Source organism: Biomphalaria glabrata, chromosome 18, assembly GCF_947242115.1.
Source record: "Biomphalaria glabrata chromosome 18, xgBioGlab47.1, whole genome shotgun sequence".
NCBI classification, from domain to species: domain Eukaryota; kingdom Metazoa; phylum Mollusca; class Gastropoda; family Planorbidae; genus Biomphalaria; species Biomphalaria glabrata.
In genome coordinates, this window is record NC_074728.1 from 23340209 (window position 1) to 23360295 (window position 20087).

Here is a 20087-nt window from a genome sequence, read left to right on the forward strand (position 1 = left end):
TTCTCTTCAAGTTTTATCTTTCATCAACATTTTTACCTTCATCATCATCTCTATCTTCCTCATCTTATTCATCATCATCTTCATCCTCATCATCTATTTCATCATCATCTTATCTTTTTCATCTATTTCATCATCATCTTTATCCTCATAATCTATTTCATCATCATCTTCATCCTCATCATCTATTTCATCATCATCTTTATCTTCATCATCTATTTCATCATCATCTTCATCTTCATCATCTTATTCATCATTATCTTTATCTTCATCCTCTATTTCATCATTATCTTCATCCTCATCATCTTATTCATCATTATCTTCATCTTCATCATCTATTTCATCATTATCATCATCTTTATCATCTTATTCATCATCATCTTCATCATCATCATCGTATTCATCATCATCATCTTCATCATCATCATCTTATTCATCATCTTCTTCATCTTCACCATCTTATTCATCATCATCTTCATCTTCATCATCCTATTCATCATCATCTTCATCCTCATCATCTTATCCATCATCATCTTCATCTTCATCATCTTATTCATCATCATCTTCATCCTCATCATCTTATTCATCATCATCTTCATCTTCATCATCTTATTCATCATCATCTTCATCCTCATCATCTTATTCATCATCATCTTCATCTTCATCATCTTATTCATCATCATCTTCATCCTCATCATCTTATTCATCATCATCTTCATCCTCATCATCCTCGTTATCATCACCACCACCACCATTCCCTGTTTGTGAGGGTTAGAGCGATACCAATCGTAAGGCCTCAGTACTGACTGACCTACGACATAGCAGCCTTTGGGCACTGGAGACCACTAGCTCGCTTCAGACAAACCATCAGCTCTAAAAACTATTGGCCTATATATGCTTCTCTCTTTTTCTCTCTCTTTTCTCTGTCTTGCGTCCGTGTCTCTCCCTTTCCATCTCTTTCTCTCTTATTGTCCCCTCTCTCTCTGTCTCTAGAACAAAGATTATAAGAGACTTAGATTTGTCTATGATCAGCGTCTTTTGTTTGACTTGTTTTTCTCTTCATCTTTCGTGAAACGCTACAGTCTCCATTACGAAGCTAACCACTAAATGTAAGTACACTTTTTGTATTGCTTTCTTATAAGAGAAGTTTAGTTTCGGTGCGTTTAGCCCGAGGTCTGGCTCGCATTGTAGGTTGGGACACAGAACAGATTTCCTTAGGTTTGTAAAGACAAAAGTATTTAATGTCAACAAGTAAAACAGGAAGGGGTTACAATGGTGGCCTACTATTGGCCGCTTAAGTACATTCTATACTGTATTGTAATTGTTCTCCATTGACAGAAGCAAATAAAAAACACTCGCGCACTACTAATATTATGTCTCCTCTCTTACCCTGAAAACTGAAGCCAATTGGACGTTATATAAGAACAATGTGTGCTGTAAGAGCTACAGTGCCACACACTTTCACAAACCCGACTTTTGCGGAAAGGTTTTCAAAAAATGAATTAAAAAAAAAATATTCACGGGTAATTTTTTTTTTTTTTTTTTAACACGGTGACACGATTTTCCCCACCTTCGCACGAACGCACAGTAGAGTATTGGGTGAAAAAAAAAACTTAATACGTCATCGCCAAACTTAATGGAAGCTGAATGGCCGAAATAGCTGTACAAGCACATCAACTGGTTCAATATAGGCTTGGTAACAGTACCAAATAAGGAATCCTTCTCATACACCCTCAACCCCTTTTTTTGTCCATTGCAGACTAAAGTAACAGTATTGTTACAGTATAGTTAATGGACCTCATTCACCAATCGTAAACAAACAACATTTAGTCACGTGATCATATTGATAAAACAACGGAAAAAAAACTGTCACGTGACAGCACCTGTGTATTAACATTAGATCGTAATTTGTATAGAAGAGATAGAGAACCACGTGGCAAAATATTGTTTGTTTACGATTGGTGAATGAGGCCCATTTATTCGTACCGATTCTTTTTATACTGTAGTGCGACATAACAGTGCTGTATGACATTTAAAAACATGACTGAACACTTAATATGTTTTTAAAAGGGACAGCATATAAAAGTTATTAATGAAATGGGAAATGGTTATCTAGTGGTTTTAAGTGTTTGGGGATGTCATGTGATACAGGTTATATCCGAAAATATTAAACGTTTATGAAATTAAATACCGCGAAAATCTGACCATAGCGTGAGGTCTTACATGGTATCAGCAGCGAAAGTTAAGAAAACACTATATATTTGCTTATTAATTTTCATTAAAAAATCAATGTTTCGAAAGTTGCATTTATGTTACTACAAATGTTATAATTTCATATACAATTTTTCATAATTCAAAGAGTACTTCAAACGTGATCACTACACATGTTTCTAATAAAATCCGATTGGACGTTGATGGCTATATACGAATTAAACGATTTGGTTTGGTTACTTCGAACTACGTGTTTTGATTGACGCCAAGGGGAACGGTTCAACGCTGATAGCCTCTTAGAATCGGCAGGTCATTAGATGCTGTCTTTACGCAAAGTGAACGGTATTTCCAAAACAAACATGTGTTGAGAGTTGAGAGAGTAAAAGGTTATTGGTGTCATGAAAATGCTGGGGGAATATTGAGTACCAAGTCCTAGTTTATGACAAATGATTAGGTTTTCGACGCTGGTGACAATAAAATCTCCGATCGCGGAGGAAAATTCAGCACATCGTCTTCTAAGTTAATATCAAAAGATCTATCATTGGAAGGGTATATAAGGTCTAGTAGATATGTACTTTCACTTAACCAGTGGGGAGGTAGCGGGTAAAAAATGTTCCATTGTTTTTTAATGTTATAAGTTATTAACATAAAAACCAATCGCTGTATCAGCTGTTTAAAAGAGATATGGTCTGTTTTAAAAAAAGTATTTAATTTTGTATTATTCTTTAGCTATTAAGAGGAAAATAGTCGCTCTTACGAAAAGTTACCTGATTCTTCCGCACAAATGTGTCTTTAAAAAAATCCCAAAATTTTTACTATATAATAAATGTTGTGGTTTTAGTCATGAAGATATGAATTATATAATTTTTTTCACAGTTATAACTATCACTCAGCCTAGAAAACGTAAGTTCCATATGATAAATTAATGCTAGATTTTATGCATTGTATATGATACCAGTTTCGAAACATTAATGTATGACTTTTGGAGATGCACTCTCTATTATGTATAGGGATGGACAAAGAACGCAGTTAGCAATGAACCCTTATTTACTGGGGGTGTGGGGGAAACATGGGGTCCTAAGTTCGAATCCCTATAAAGTCTGAACTTTAGGTTTTCTGGAGCATTACTGGCTATCCAAAATACATTGATTATGTAAAGATGGTTGGTCATTGTGCTGGTCTTATGTTACCTTAGTTAACCTTGGGCCATAGAAACAGACGAGCATTACATGGATCTGCCCAACAGATCACATGGACTGAATGGCGTACCTTTTCAATACTAATGACATGAGATGTGGATTCGTAGCTCCAAGAACAAGATACAAAAACAGAATACTTTAATTAGTTGACCTTATAACACATATCTCTGAATATAATAACACAATATTGATACATCGGAATGATCTATCAACAAATGTATGATATCATTAGGGGTGTACCTAACAATTAGTTATCATTTGGGTCCTGGGGGAGGCTTCTTTGGCGACCTCTGCATTTCGCGTAAAAAAAAAACCACTAAGTGGGGGCCCAAGGGGGATATTCTAACTTCTCCCCTTCCTCCCCCACCCTAGCTACGCAACTGGATACCATTCATTATTAGCATCTGAATTGCCCGAGCCTCTCGTACATTACAATATCATCGCAGTCAACCTTGCTGTGGACCACGCTTAAGCTTCGTCCTGATCTTAATATGAGATTTGTCATCCGCTAAACCTAGGATTTATCCAATGCTACGCCTAGACATTCTCCTATACAAATCCTAGGCCTTGTCCTAAGTCTATACAAGGCTCTAGGCCTCATCCAAATCTGAAAGTCAACCAGCCACGCGTAGGCAGCAGTGCCATGAAACACATTATCTTATCTTATCTTATGAAATGCAAACTTTACTTCCTAAAAATGTATATAATTACGTCCTACGAGTTTTTCTAGATAAATCTAGTCAAGCATGTTAATCAATAACTTAAACTCTGACAAGTCTCTGGTTTTCCTGGCTGACTCAGGCAACCTTTCCATGCTCTAAAGTTCCCCTTTAAGACCTTGCCATCTATGGGGCAGATGACGGCGCCCATATCATAGCAAAAAAAAAAAAATCAATGGGCGTAACTTAAATTATTTTACGTTAAGTTTTTCTAGCCCAAAGTTTTCCTTTCTGTCCTTGCGATTATATAGGGCAGATGATGTAACTGCCATCTGTTTCTGTGGCGAACGGTTAACGAGGGAGTCATGTGGCCAGCACAACTACCAACCGCCTTTACCTTTCACCAACTAATGTCAGGTACCATTAGAGCTGGCTGGATGAGCTCCTTTTATATAACACATTTTCTTGATGATCAACGAGTGGGGGAAAAAAGTAAAACCACGGTTTTCTACAGTATTTACAATACAGAATTGGCCTTAATTATATAGTTATCATTGTCTGTTTCACTTGAATTTCAGTACCAGGCGTTTGGGGATTGTGGTCTGAATGGAAGTGTATTGAGAACTGCACTGTAACATCCTTAGTCCGTACGAGGTAAATCTACTTGCACTTGCTGATCTTTACAGATGAAACCAAACAATGTTGGAAATGAGATTGTATCTCAGACTGGTATTTATTTTAAAATGCAATGGACATAGAATTTGATTATCAGGAAGACAGACTTTGACTATTAGGAAGACAGACTTTGACTACATAGAAGACATACTTTGATTATTAGGAAGACACGCTTTGACTACATAGAAGACTGACTTTGACTATTAGGAAGACAGACTTTGATTACATAGAAGACAGACTTTGACTATTAGGAAGACAGACTTTGACTACATAGAAGACAGACTTTGACTATTAGGAAGACAGACTTTGATTACATAGAAGACAGACTTTGACTATTAGGAAGACAGACTTTGACTACATAGAAGACAGACTTTGACTATTAGGAAGACAGGCTTTGACTACATAGAAGACAGACTTTGACTATATAGAAGACAGACTTTGACTATTAGGAAGACAAGACTTTGACCACATAGAAGACAGACTTTGATTATTAGGAAGACAGACTTTGACTTTCTACCTTTGTCATATTTCTCATCGTTTCCGTGCATGTCATTGAAAGAGATTCTACTCAAGGCAAAAAAGATAGAGAGGAAAAGAGAAAGACGGTTGACGAATCATAAGTGATGCCCTAACGGTTTAACGGGCAAGCAAAGAGATAAATAAAAGAGAAGGTTACAAGGGGTTAAAATAATACAGCTTTTTGAGATCTTTAGAACCTTTCGTTCTCTGTGGCAATTCAAAACAAAGATCTCCTTCTGTGCGACGTGTCATTTTACTACTAAAATGAATGAAAATAGTTTAGCATGTATGTATTTCCAGGACATGTGAGGATCCCCCTGAAGGTCCGAGATCGTTTGAATGTCCAGGGTTTATGTACGAGCTTGGAAAGGGAAGAACTTGCAATGTCTTTTGTGAAACTTGTAAGTAGAACCGGCAGGGGGAAAACATGGTAAAACAAGTTTGATTTCTACATGTTTATTTTTAAGTCTTTTAATTATAATCTCTTTGACCAGTTAAAAAACCAGTTAAATAACTAGTTAAGTAAATAAAATTTCCGATTGTTCTTGACGGAGAGATGAGATAAAATGTTCTATTTGAAAGTTTTCTCTTGCATTTGCTGATAAGTGATACTAGAATTCAAGGGCCAAATGTATGTCTGCCTGTGTGTATGCCGCCGATGTTGGGAGGGGGCTGTGCGTCATAGCGCGGTAGTTCCAAATCAATTCTAAAGTCTATGGCGCGAAGTGAAAAAAAAGGAGGGGAGGGGGTTCAGAGATAGGGAGAGAGAGTGAGAGAGGGAGGGAGAGTTAGAGAGAGGGAGAAAGAGAGGGAGAAAGAGATGGAGAGAGTGAGATAGAGAGAGTGGGAAAGAGAGGGAGAGAGAGACAGAGAGGGAGAAAGAGACAGAGATAGGGAGAAACAGAGAGAGGGAGAGATAGGGAGAGAGAGAGAGAGAGGGAGAGAGAGAGGAGGAGAGAGTGGAAGAGAGAGAATGGTGGAGAGGCGGGGAGAGAGGGGTAAAGAAAGAGAGAAAGGGAGAGAGAAAGTGAGAGGGGGAGAGTGAGAGGGAGAGATTGAAAGAGAAAGAGAGCAGGTCTTCTAAAAGGTATGTCAGGGGGATCGTTGATGTGCGGCCCGTTTACTGGAGGTTAAGGAAACGAATACAAAAACCAGTGTAGATTAAATATTTCGATATTTAATTCGCAAACCATTGAAAAGTCAAAGATTGTATGCAAGGTGAACTTTTTTTTTTTTTACTGTTGGTGGAAGGACAGAGAAAAAGTGATAGTACAATTTACAGATATTCATGTGTATCAGAAGAGGGGGGGGGGGATATTAAACGGGTCGCTCCAAATCAAGTTAATGTGTAAAATAAGGGGGCCTACTGCCCCGTATCGCAGGTAAAAATCAACGGACGTAGTCGGTGTGCTATGCTAGCCATTCGTATAGTTTGAATATTGTAAGTTCTTATAGCTTTAATTCCTTCTTTCAGACCTTGCGATCTATGGGACATGTGATGTAAAGGTTATCCGTTTCTAAGGCTGAATGGTAAAGCGCTTGGGTCCCAGGTTCGAATCCTGGTAAAGACTGGGAGTTTTAATTTCGGGATCCCTAGAGCGCCTCTGAGTCCACCCGGCTGTATTGGGTATATTACATTAGTTTGGGGTAAAGTTAAGGCTGTTGGTTGTTGTGTTGGCCACATGACACCCTCATTAAACGTGGGTCACAGAGACAGGTGACTATTACATCATCTACACCAGAGGTTCTGAGCCTGTGGGTCGCGACTCCCTTGGGGGTCGATTTACGATTTGCCAGGGGTCGCCTAAGATTATCGAAACTATGGATTGTTATTGTCTATTCTTCTATTGCTGTATCTGTTTGTGGAGGTTCGCGGCAGAGTGGGGGATTGTAAAAAGGGGTTGACGAACCTAAAAGGTTGAGAACCGCTGCTCTACACCATAGATAAATCACAAGGTCTGAAAGAGGAACTTTTCATTGACTGAACAAAAAGAAAATGATGATGTATTATTTTTTTTCCTTCCATTGTTAGTGTGCCCCACTGGACGCTGGGGCTTCAACTGCTCTAAAACTTGCCGTCATTGTGGCTTGCCGTGCGATAAGGAAACCGGAAATTGTGGCGCATGCTTGCCAGGTTATCGATACCCTCATTTAGGTTGCCAGGAAGGTAGATTTTATTTTTTCATCAATTTAATTTATGATCATTCGTGTGTTTTCTATTCAACGTTTGATGCCTTTCAAATTACCAGCTAAAGAAATCATTTCAAAGTATGTCTGTCTGTCTGTCTGTCTTTCTTCTTCTTCTTCTTGGTTTCGTTGTTTATGTTGTTGTTATATTTTTGTTACAACGCTTATATCAAGTTATCAACTCACTTTGCCGGACTGCCTGTATGGTAAAAAGGTTAAACATGCTTTTTCTAAAATTTCCCATTCTCTGATCAAGTTACAAGTTTGCAGAATTATCCCTTGAACCTGTCAAGAGATGAATATGAAAACAATAAAACGATTAATTAATTGTTGGTGATTCTTTATTATATCATATTTCGAATTAAGGGGAATAAATGCTAATTAATGAGAGATGTGGATATATATGTGTATTGAGTCCTTTTTTTTTTCTCTTCCACTTTTCGTTCTCGGATCAAGTAGATATTTTGCATAATTATATATAGTCGATAACAATACACGAATCAATCCAAAAATAAACCAGCATATTTTTACTGTTAATAGGGAAAAACTGTAAAAATGGTGTAATTTTATTTAAAAAAAAACACAAAACAACAAAAAACTGATGGCATTTTTTTAAAAAAAGAGCCTTTGCGTCAGAACTTTGAAACGTCTGAAACATCATGATGTCTTATTTTATAAATCTTTTCTAGTTGACGAGATCTAAACAGGACGGACGGACGGACAGACAGACAACAAAAAACTAAAATCTACTATTTCCCTTCCGGGGGCCTCTAAATATGTGGGAATACAATCCAGAAACATAAATCAAATTAAAGATTTTAAAAAATATCACCCCTGAGCTATTTAAATCTGCCAAAACAGATTGTAGTTTCTCTGGTGGTTACGTTAAGGAACAACTTCCGGTGTTATTAACAGCAAACGTTGCTTATTTACTCGGCACTCATATTTATCTGTTGCTCTTTAACTATATCTGCAGTCTGCGGGGAATTCACGTTCGGATACGATTGTTCTGGTGACTGCTTCAAGAAATGTGGTGGTCACGAATGTATTGAAAAAATCACCGGGCAATGTCCCTGTAAGTTGTTGTGTTCATTTCTCTATGTTCTTAACTCTTTCTCTCCGTAACTATTTACTACTTTCTGTTGGAATCAACGTTCGTATCGTCAGTTAGGAGAGAAAGAGTTAATAATTGCATGCTTTCATTTTGTGTATTTATAAAGTAAGTTCCCATTCAGACCATTCGGTCTATAGGGACGATGCTTTTAAGGTCATCTGTTTCTTTGCCCAACTGTTAACAGACAGAGTGTCATGTGGCCAGCACGACGACCAACCGCCTTTACTTTCCCCAACCTAAGTCAGGTACCCATTACAGTTGGGTGGACTCAGAGGCGGCCTAAAAATCCCGAAGTTTAAAATTGCAGTCTTCAGCGAGATTCGAACCCTATTTCGGATGCCAAGCGCTTAACCACTCAGCCACCGCTCCCCCCCAAATGTAAAGTTCCTTTTCAGACCTTGCGATCTATAAGCGCAGATGATGTTAATTGTTAATAATAATAATGATTTAATTTATAAAGCGCTGTAAACAAACAAAATGTAGGCTCAAGGCGCTTTGATACAAACAAAAACACGAGGGCTAAAAAAGCTTTAAACAAATAGGTCTTAATGTTCTTCTTGAAAGTAGTGTAGAATGTTGTCTGTCTGTTAAGGTCATCTGATTCTGTGGCCCGCGGTTAACAAGGGTGGCATGTGTGCAGCACTATACTATGCCCTTTAAAATTCCTCACTAGATATTTCTGCATTCGAGATAACTCTACCACATCTAAGCATTGAAAGCGCTGTTAATTTTCTAACTATAGTTAGTTATTTAGTAAATTCTTTCAACTCTCAGTAGGGACATATCAATACTACACCATCGGACTCTGGGCTTCTACACCTATTTGGGTACATTCCCGTGCCGCCATCTTCTTGGTTTGCCTTAGGCATAGGCCGATACAAACTAGGCAGCCGCTTAGGGTCGCCAATTGTTTGCGGCCCCTCTCAGGAGTCTAAACATTTATTCTTTTAAAGAAGAAAAAGTGAAACTTATCTTCCATGTTGACTTTGAGTATGTTATTATTTCTAAGCGTTATTCCGCCATTTTTTTATCTTGGTCTGTCTAATTAGTTCACTCACAGTACACTCTGTATTTTATGTTTACAAAGTTTATATAAACACACTCTGTCTGTCTGTCTGTCAGTCTGTCTTGTACAAAGTGTGTACACGTTTTTTCTCCCACGCCCATTCTGGGATCAACTTGAAATTTTACACAAGTATTCATTTTCTTAGACAAGACATTAATCAATATATATATTTTTTTTAAATTAACCAATTAGTCAATTAATTACTGGTATTTAAATATTTTGTTTGATACCAACTAGGGAATATAAGCCTTCACTATTCATACATATGGCTAAATTTGTTGGGTTTAGTCCCCTTAAATAATTATAAATGTTATTTCTCCCTCACGCATTCCCCAATCAAGTTGATACTTTAAACAATTATTTATATACTTAACAAAACATGAATATTTTTTTTTAAATATCAAATTAGTCAATTGATTCGTAATATCTTATTTCTGCCTGTGGTCTCTTCTGGGGTAAAGGCCACCAACCAGCTTCCTCCAGGCATCTCGGTTCTGGGCGAGTCTCTCCAACTGTCCCCACGTCTTGCCCGTCTGCTTCAAAATCGCTGCGCCAATTTTTTTTTTGTTTTAATTCGATAAAGGGAAATAACTTGTACATTATTGATAGATATAGTTCTAATGCGGAGTTATTCCCCTTTAGCTAAGCTGTTTGTTTTTTTTAAAGGATTTTTTATATTTCCTTTTTTTTCCCATGTGGTAATAGCTGGTTTGCTCATATTGTAAGACACGACTCAGTGTCAAAAGCCATTCTTCATGGTACTGTGGAGGGAGCATGAAGAGAGGGTCGACCAAAGAAAAGCTGGATGGATAACGAGAAATCCGGCCTCTTTCTTGACATCCCGCTAAGAACAGCTGCTGACGGGGAAAAGTGGATGGATTCGGTTAGGCGAACTATTACAGCACCCCCTACTACGAAAGTTATGCGACATATGATGATGATGATGATGGTGATGATGATGATGATGATGATGAGGATGATGGTGATGATGATGATGATGATGAGGATGAGGGTGATGATGATGATGATGATGATGATGAGGATGATGATGAGGAGGAGGATGATGATGATGATGAGGATGATGATGAGGAGGAGGATGATGATGATGAGGATGATGATGATGATGATGATGATGATGATGATGATGATGATGATGATGATGATGATGATGAGGATGATGATGATGATGATGATGATGATGAATGACTCTGTGCTTTCCTTTGTTTCAAGATACTTGTGCAATTTTTTCCCCTTGCTCTATTCTCAAGCCAAAAAAACAACAATATAAAAACGTATTTACTCTATTTCCCTTATTTATTACACACCCGGTCCACATTTGGCTATTATATATGGGATTGCACGGTAGTTACAATGTAACAGTTTGAATAAACTTTTATTTTGTTTACATACGACAGTTTACATTGGACGAGGGAAGTATCTGTTTTATATCATACCATTACTTCTGATCATGCCAATCATTTGCTGTTGCAAGAAAAGGTAATGTAGGTATTTCTTAGGACTTGACATTGTTTGTTTACATAGTATATATATATATATATTGTTACGAATGAACAGTGACAGGTTGAGGTCACTATGTGTGACCCCGGCGAGATGACACAGCACAGAGTGTTATCTGGAATCTATGCGTGTCAACAAAGACAGGATGTGACGTGTCCTCACGTGTTGTTCCAGAGGACGAACAGATTTACGAAGGGGGGCATTGTGACAAATGAACAGTGACAGTTAGAGGTCACTGCGTGTGACCTCGGCGAGATGACACTGCAGCAGGTGTCCTCTGGAATCGACATGTATAAACAACAACAGGATGTGATGTTTCCTCCCATGTTGTTCCAGAGGATACTAGCAGTGTTTTTGCAACAATAGACAAGCGATTAGGGACTCTTTATAAACCAGAGAGTCCATGTGAAAAGAGTCAGTACAGTCGTCGTTACTGTTGTCTACTGTGCGAGACAGTAGAAGAGAGTGGACTTGAGCCGTTACAGTCAATACAGTCGATGTAAGACGTATACGCTACATGTTGCAGTGACGAATTGTTATAGTTATTATTCAATAAAGTTATATGAAACTGAAAGTTAAGTCGTCAAGTTCTTTGCAGTGTTTTTATTTGTGTGCCTACTAGTACATTTAGCCAGAAGATTCAGAAATACCTAACAATATATATATAGCTCCTCCTTCGTGGTCGAAGATGAGCACATTTCTCATTTCCTATGGACTCGAAGATGACTGTAAAGTCCAATCCTCGCTTTAAAAAAAAGCCGGACGCTTACGTGGAATGGGTAGGCTAGGTTAGATAGGCCTGCTTCTTCTTGGTTTTTGTTGGTTCGGCGCTCTTTCACCCTGGCCACTCTTCTTGGTTCAAATCTCGTGATTCGAGACACACGGCTTCACGCCACGAGGAGAGATCGAGAGTTAGTGCTTCCCAGCCGTGAATGTCAATATCCCGTTCCTTGTTTACATAGTTAGCTAAGACTGGATATCTTTTTGTATATTTGTAAAGTAGAACTAGGCATTGTATGTTTACATCGTAATATATGGTCGTGCGGTTTGTGCGCTGGATTGTCGTTCGGATTTATCGACCGTCGAGGGTTCAAACCCTACCCGCTCCCATCCCCCGTCGTCCTGCGGGAGGTTTGGACTAGGAAGTAAACTATCTTCAACTCTGAAAGAACATCCGAAACATGTAAAACATTTTACAAACAAACATTGTACAAACAATATAGGATTGGGCATCTTTTATTTTAACACTCTTATCTTGAACTGGACCGTTTTGACCACAGTGGAAGCTTCTGATATGTTGTGACTTATTTTAAACTTTTTACAAAGGTTATTTCAACTCACTCTGTCTGGTAAAATGTTAGTACACATTATTTCTCGGGTCAAGCTGAAAATGTGCACAATTATTTCTTTAGCATGCCAACGCAAGAATGAATAAAAACATTAACAGGATTAGTTGATTAACTACGATGATTAATTATTTTGTTGGGTATCTCGAACAAGATAACGACATTTGACTTGACTGATAGGTGGTATAAGTTGAATTATTCCCCTTTATTGTTTGCAGGAGGGGAAGAAGGGGTATGTTCATTTGCAGCTACCTGGCAGAGCGGCTACGTTTCTGTTTGATGAGCTGATAAGGCCTCAACTCTCGAGTTCGAATTAAGATCGGTCACTTTTCTTTTTAAATACATTTAAAAAGCGATCACTCAAATGTCCCCTTCTTTCTCACCCCTATCCGTTTCCAACTGGTCTACGCAAGTGATAGGATCATAGCGTAGTTGTATTCACACAGATGTATTGTTGCTAGTCTAGTAAAGTCTAGTTATATTATACATTCAATCACATGCCGGCATGGCATAAATGTTCCATTTCCAAAAAATCTGTTCTGGTTCGTAAGGTTTTGAACTAAAACAATGTTCCTTTTCAGAATTGTTTAAATAGTAATTGGGAATAAAAAAAAATAATTTTGGTAAATTTAACCGCAGCGGTTTCGATCTTGAAAATGGCTCAGTTGTCCTGGGCTTCAGTTAGGTAAGAATAGATTCAATTATTGTATTTATCGTCCTAGATAAGTGCGATAATTAGTGATAAGTGGTCAGGACTAAGAATTTTATATAGTAGATTCAATTTCAGAACATGGACCAAACGGCGTCTCTTTTAGTTTCATAAAGTAATATCTCATTGACACTACCCATTATCAAATAATTAACAACAATTTTTTGTTTTTGTGAAAATCAATTTCTACATTAGGTTCCACTAAAATCGTCTATTAATTTTCTACCTATTACGACCCCCAAATCGTAATCATTTTTTTTTTTTTTGAGGTAACGTCTGTATTACAAGACATAGAATCAGATCGTATCGTTAATGAACAGATCGAACCCATGACATTCGCTTTATTAGCGTGACGCTCTATCCACTTCGCTGCCAGTCAGCTGTAATTTCAAGACTTCCACACATGAAAAAAGTGTCAGCATTCTGTATTCTTAGAAAAAAAAATTTCTTTAAGTTTGTTCTTTTAATTTAATACAGGGGTGGCCAACCTATGACGCATGCTCCAAAAGTGGCGCATTTCACAATTATAAGTAACGCATTTCAACCCCGAAAAAAAAATCAGGAAAGAGCTTGCCTGTTCATTCATTGGCCTCCTGCAGTCGTAGAACGACTATGGTTCATCTCAGAGCACACTTCCTCATGTGGCTGTGGAGCCCTATTTTGGAGAGACACTCCCGTCCACAGATAGCGCAGGTTAAGGTGGCTTTTGCTTCGGTGGTAGAGGAGCTGGCCATTTTTCGGATTGTACGTTTTTCTTCCTGAGCTGAGACCCATGTACTTTCACTGTCCATAGCTTTCTTGGTCACTGTCTCTCTCTGTTGCGGTCTAGAGCTATGTCTTCCCAATTGTCAGTATTGATGTTCACTGATTTGAGGTCACGTTTTATTACATCTAGGTAACGGAGGTGGGGGCGACCAGTTTTTCTTGTGCCAGTCGCGAGTTGGCCATAGAGGATGACTTTCGTTCCACAAACAAGATAATAACCGAGTTTTAGAAAGAGAAAAACACAACTATGGATTAATTTTCGAACTATTACGACGCCCAAATCGAGAGGCATGTTATAAAACTGTAATGACAAGGAGCCAGAACTCGTTGGTTTTATGTTAATTGTATTTATGGATTTGTGTGTGTTGATTATCACTTTATGAGGTAGTAGTGTACTTAATAACCTCGAACCAAGTTCTTCACATTTTGTATGTAACCTAGCTAAGCTTTTTGTTATTGTAGGTATTAATGGTAATTTCTACACTTTTGAAGAAACTATTGCCATTGAGTCATTCTGAGTGAATACTAGATGATCAGACATATTTAAAGAAGTCATGTTTAAGAAATCGTTAATTTAATTTTACGTAAAGTAAAACCGTCAATGCCTGGTAGAGTTACGTGCAGTGGCGTAGCATCCATGGCGCTAAGGGGTTCAATGAACCCGGGCCCACGACTAGTTGGGGCCCGCAGCCCGTAGCGTTGCAACAATGGCGCAACGGGGTTCATTTCGCCCTGGGCCCAATACTCATGACCAGTTGGAGCCCACATTAAAAACTTAGGGATATATGATACCAAAGTGAAACAGAATAATAATACTTTTGTAAGAAACGATCGATAAAAAAAAAACATATCCTTAACTTTATGCCAAAACTTTATACTCGTTTTAAAACATTAATCCGTGTCTTAAGCTAGAGCCAGTTCACTAGCGGCTTGGGCGGAGCCAAGTGTAAAAGTACTGTCCATCAGGTTTATTGGAATGGTGTTTAGCCCTGATCATACATCTAAGTTGAAACTTGTTGCCAGATCATGCCATTCTTTCTTATAATAGTATTACAGAAATTGGGTTGGGAGAGAGAGAGAGAGAGTCTCGTTAATATATATAAAAATAAAAGGAAAGGAGAAGGGGAGACAATAACAATTAGGTCTATAGCAGCGGTTCTCAACCTCTTTAGCTTGGCGACGCCTCATTACAATTCTTCATTATTCGCGACCCCCAACATTAACTCTTTCTCTCCTAACTGACGATACCAGCGTTGATTCCACTAGAATGTGGTAAATAATTACGGAGAGAAAGAGTTAAATTATTTTCTTTTATAAATATGATGTTACAAAATATTAATTGGAGGCCGAATGTAAATATTTGATTTGCATTGCCAAAGCTTAATGTTCAATCACGGTACAGTACTTAATTATATTCTTCAAATATATATATATATATATATATATTATATATATATATATATTTATATAGTGCAATTGCAAATAAATGGCAGAAGCTTTATGTGACGTGTATCTAATTACGTCAGTGTTTCCTATTCACATTCCACACACGTGACTTTTTTTGTGCATTTAAATTTGATAACTAACAGGCTGTTTCGAGAAATAAATATCTTATTGCAAATGGAAGAAGAAGGTGCAACAGAGAGACCTCGGAACATCGGCTTTTAACTCTTGATCCAGAAATGTGTAGGCCTAATTAAAGAGAAATGTTTCACTGTTCAAATATTTCCGTCTCCTAAAACTCCTTGACGTTCATTTGGATTCTCTGGCCCGTGCAAATGGGATGTTGAGTAGATGTGGAGTGTTGGAGGAAATGTTGTCTACAGACATGCGCAAATGTTCTGTCACAGAAATTGATCATTTGATCTGTTTGCCAGGTTCAAAGTCATTTTTCTTCATAGACAGCAGATAAGGTTGGAAGCATGTAAACATTATTTTCGTTAAATGTGACATACCCTTTTTTTTTTCCTACTTTAACTAATGGGGCAGGAAGGGGAAACAGTGGTGCGTATCTTAAAAGTGTCCAATAGTTGCGGGGAGATAACTGAAGGGTCACCTGAACTGAATGGAGGCGCTATGAAGAATTACCTTCAATAACAGATTCTTAGCAGAGCCATGCTTACCTCCCCTGCTACATTTAGAGTTCATTCATTGTTTGTGTCCAATGTGTTATGGATTTTTTAACAAAGTTTACGTATTAAAATGAAAATTTATGGATGCTCTATTCAAACCTTTTTTAAACATACATTGTTTAGTTCATATATTAAGAATTTTTCATAATTTTTTAGTACGAAGGAAAACAAAGTTGATAAATTAATGCTTTATTAGCTTATTAACCTACTCATGGCAGGAAAAAAAGCTGAATGTCTTCCACCTCCGATGCCTAAGGCGGATCTTTAAAATAAGGTGCCAAGATAAGATAACCAATGAGGAAGTACTACATAGAGCAGGATGCCAGGACATCCGCTCTGTTATCTGCAGCAGACGCCTTGGCTGGCTTGGCCACATTCGTAGAATGCCAGTAGGTCGACTTCCACAGGACATCCTGTATGGCGATCTAATAGAAGGCAGGAGAGCCGCTGGTCGCCCACCTTTACGTTATACGGATGTATGCAAACGCGACATGAAGCTCTTCAAAATCGACACTGGCGACTGGGAAGAGGTGGCACTGGACAGATCCACATGGAGAGAGAGCCTAAAGGAAGGGTCACAGATTGCAGATGCCATACACAACAGAAGCAGAAAGAAGGGTGAAAATGCAACGGCGCCTGGTGATTACATATGCCCAACCTGCGATAGCAGCTGTGTATCAAGGATTGGCCTCTTTAGTCACACAAGAAGTTGCAAAGGGAAAAGATCGTCTCTCGAGACGTCAAATGCCACAGAAGCATGATGAATAGCATTTATGGATGCTCTATTCAACCCTTTTTTAAACATACATTGTTTAGTTCATATACTAAGAATTTTTCATATTTTAGTTCAAAGATTTATTAATTAATGCTTCATTAGCTTATTAAGCATGATGAATAGCACTGAATTTATAAGTTAACAGAAGGCAGTCTTATACGTTATAATATAAAATTAATCTGCATTCTTTTAAATGTATTCAAATATATCTGCTGGACAATCAAAATGTTCGAAATCAATTCTGATTCAGTTGTCAGCAGCATATATCCTCGAATAACAATATATGTAGTAAATTTCAATAACAAAAAACTACAAAAACACACGTTTTTTTAAATGTCCTGATTTTCGATTGACATAATCGACCCCTGACAAATTGTCGATCGACCCCCAATGGTGTCACGACCCACAGGTTGAGAACCCCTGGTCTATAGGGATAGTCCTGATGGTCACGAATACAAATTTCGACACTGCTGCTAATTATTCTTTTTTTTTTTTCAAAGCTCATTTTATTGTTGTTTTTTTCTATGTTTAAAATAAAAATGTGAAGTATTTCCTTTTATTATACACAACAATTATTCACACTTAGAAAACAATAATAAAATCCGTTACTCATTAAAACGATGATAATAAAACAAACAGTTTTGAGGATAGAACTGACTCTCGTGTTATGGTAATTAATTAACGAGATGCAGCACTTACAGAGACACTAAGAAACATTCGGTCATATTGTCCTGCTTATTGTCCAGTACTCAATTGTAAGCGCGATCCACTTTGGTTCAAAAAATGTTGGAAAGTGAGCAGCAAGATCTTCAATCTACATACATCAAAAAGTCAACTGAAGATCTAGAACAGGGGGTTCTCAACCTGTGGGGCGCGATCCTTGAGGGGGTCGATAGACGATTTGTCAGGGGTCGCCTAAGACCATCGAAGATATGGATTGTATTTAGTGTATTCTTCTATTGCTGTGTATGTTATGAGGGGGGGGGGGGGTTCGCGGCAGAGTGGAGGATAGTAAAAAAGGGTCGCCGAGCTTAAAAGGTTGAGAACCGCTGATCTAGAATGAGGTAAATCATTGAAGAATGACTTTAAGAGTTTAAAAAATAGAGGCTGCTGTAGCTGGGTCTTGATACGTGTTTTGTTTGTTTGTTTGTTTGTGTTCGCTGTAAACGATTACGGAAAGTTAAAAGTAAAAAATTCAAGAGAAGACTTTTCAACTCAACGAATTTTACCGAACTATGGATGCCATTGTTTCTAAGTTACATGACAGAGATTTCGTGGACATAAAAACATTGTCAAAATGTTTCAGTAGTCAAAGCCCAGATTCTTAGTTTTCATTTCAACTGCAAATGGCAAAGAGATAGATAATGTCACACATGCTTATCTAGTCTCATCTAATTCAGATGTTATCTCTACTGGATATTCTCTAGAGATGCAATCCTTAAAAGAAGCCTTTCAAAACGACATTTCAAGTCAGTGTTCAATATGAAATTGGGCTGTTCATTTTTTAATCTTTTATAGACATCTACATTGGATTTGGCTTTTTTTTGGTGCTGTTTTTATTTTTCCATATACAACTACATTTAATCATCAAGTTTTCTAAACATTTAATCATCAAGTTTTCTAAACATTTAATCATCAAGTTTTCTAAACATTTAATTATCAAGTTTTCTAAACATTTAATCATCAAGTTTTCTAAACATTTAATCATCAAGTTTTCTAAACATTTAATAATCAAGTTTTCTAAACATTTAATCATCAAGTTTTCTAAACATTTAATCATCAAGTTTTCTAAACATTTAATCATCAAGTTTTCTAAACATTTAATCATCAAGTTTTCTAAACATTTAATTATTAAGTTTTCTAAACATTTAATCATCAAGTTTTCTAAACATTTAATCATCAACTTTTCTAAGCATTTAATCATCAAGTTTTCTAAACATTTAATCATCAAGTTTTCTAAACATTTAATCATCAAGTTTTCTAAGCATTTAATCATCAAGTTTTCTAAACATTTAATCATCAAGTTTTCTAAAGATTTAATCATCAAGTTTTCTAAAGATTTAATCATCAAGTTTTCTAAACATTTAATCGTCAAGTTTTCTAAGCATTTAATCATCAAGTTTTCTAAACATTTAATCATCAAGTTTTCTAAACATTTAATCATCAAGTTTTCTAAACATTTAATCATCAAGTTTTCTAAACATTTAATCATCAAGTTTTCTAAACATTTAATTATCAAGTTTTCTAAACATTTAATCATCAAGTTTTCTAAACATTTAATCATCAAGTTTTCTAAACATTTAATTATTAAGTTTTCTAAACATTTAATCATCAAGTTTTCTAAACATTTAATCATCAAGTTTTCTAAGCATTTAATCATCAAGTTTTCTAAACATTTAATCATCAAGTTTTCTAAACATTTAATCATCAAGTTTTCTAAGCATTTAATCATCAAGTTTTCTAAACATTTAATCATCAAGTTTTCTAAAGATTTAATCATCAAGTTTTCTAAAGATTTAATCATCAAGTTTTCTAAACATTTAATCGTCAAGTTTTCTAAGCATTTAATCATCAAGTTTTCTAAACATTTAATCATCAAGTTTTCTAAAGATTTAATCATCAAGTTTTCTAAAGATTTAATCATCAAGTTTTCTAAGCATTTAATCATCAAGTTTTCTAAACATTTAATCATCAAGTTTTCTAAACATTTAATCATCAAGTTTTCTAAGCATTTAATCATCAAGTTTTCTAAACATTTAATCATCAAGTTTTCTAAAGATTTAATCATCAAGTTTTCTAAAGATTTAATCATCAAGTTTTCTAAACATTTAATCGTCAAGTTTTCTAAGCATTTAATCATCAAGTTTTCTAAACATTTAATCGTCAAGTTTTCTAAACATTTAATCGTCAAGTTTTCTAACATTTAATCATCAAGTTTTCTAACATTTAATCATCAAGTTTTCTAAACATTTAATCATCAAGTTTTCTAAACATTTAATCATCAAGTTTTCTAACATTTAATCATCAAGTTTTCTAAACATTTAATCATCAAGTTTTCTAAACATTTAATCATCAAGTTTTCTAAACATTTAATCATCAAGTTTTCTAAACATTTAATCATCAAGTTTGTGTTCTTTTTATTGAGAAACAGACAAAAGTTTAGAAACATATGCACTTCTTACTGACTTTTCTACTAAGACTTATTGGCAGTGTCT

At 36.5% G+C, this 20087-nt stretch overlaps 1 protein-coding gene across 2 annotated transcripts in view; it reads left to right on the plus strand.

Moving 5' to 3' along the window:
- Positions 1–20087, plus strand: part of LOC106079134 (uncharacterized) — a 54989-nt gene that overhangs the window by 33193 nt on the left and 1709 nt on the right. Inside the window, exons 21-27 of one of the 2 annotated variants that reach the window (XM_056017894.1) lie at positions 1080–1106; positions 3085–3111; positions 4645–4720; positions 5561–5661; positions 7293–7427; positions 8424–8522; positions 11043–11124. In XM_056017894.1, coding sequence (XP_055873869.1) covers positions 1080–1106; positions 3085–3111; positions 4645–4720; positions 5561–5661; positions 7293–7427; positions 8424–8522; positions 11043–11124 — 547 coding nt within the window. The remainder of the gene's footprint in view (positions 1–1079; positions 1107–3084; positions 3112–4644; positions 4721–5560; positions 5662–7292; positions 7428–8423; positions 8523–11042; positions 11125–20087) is intronic. The other variant, XM_056017895.1, reaches the window with a different exon arrangement.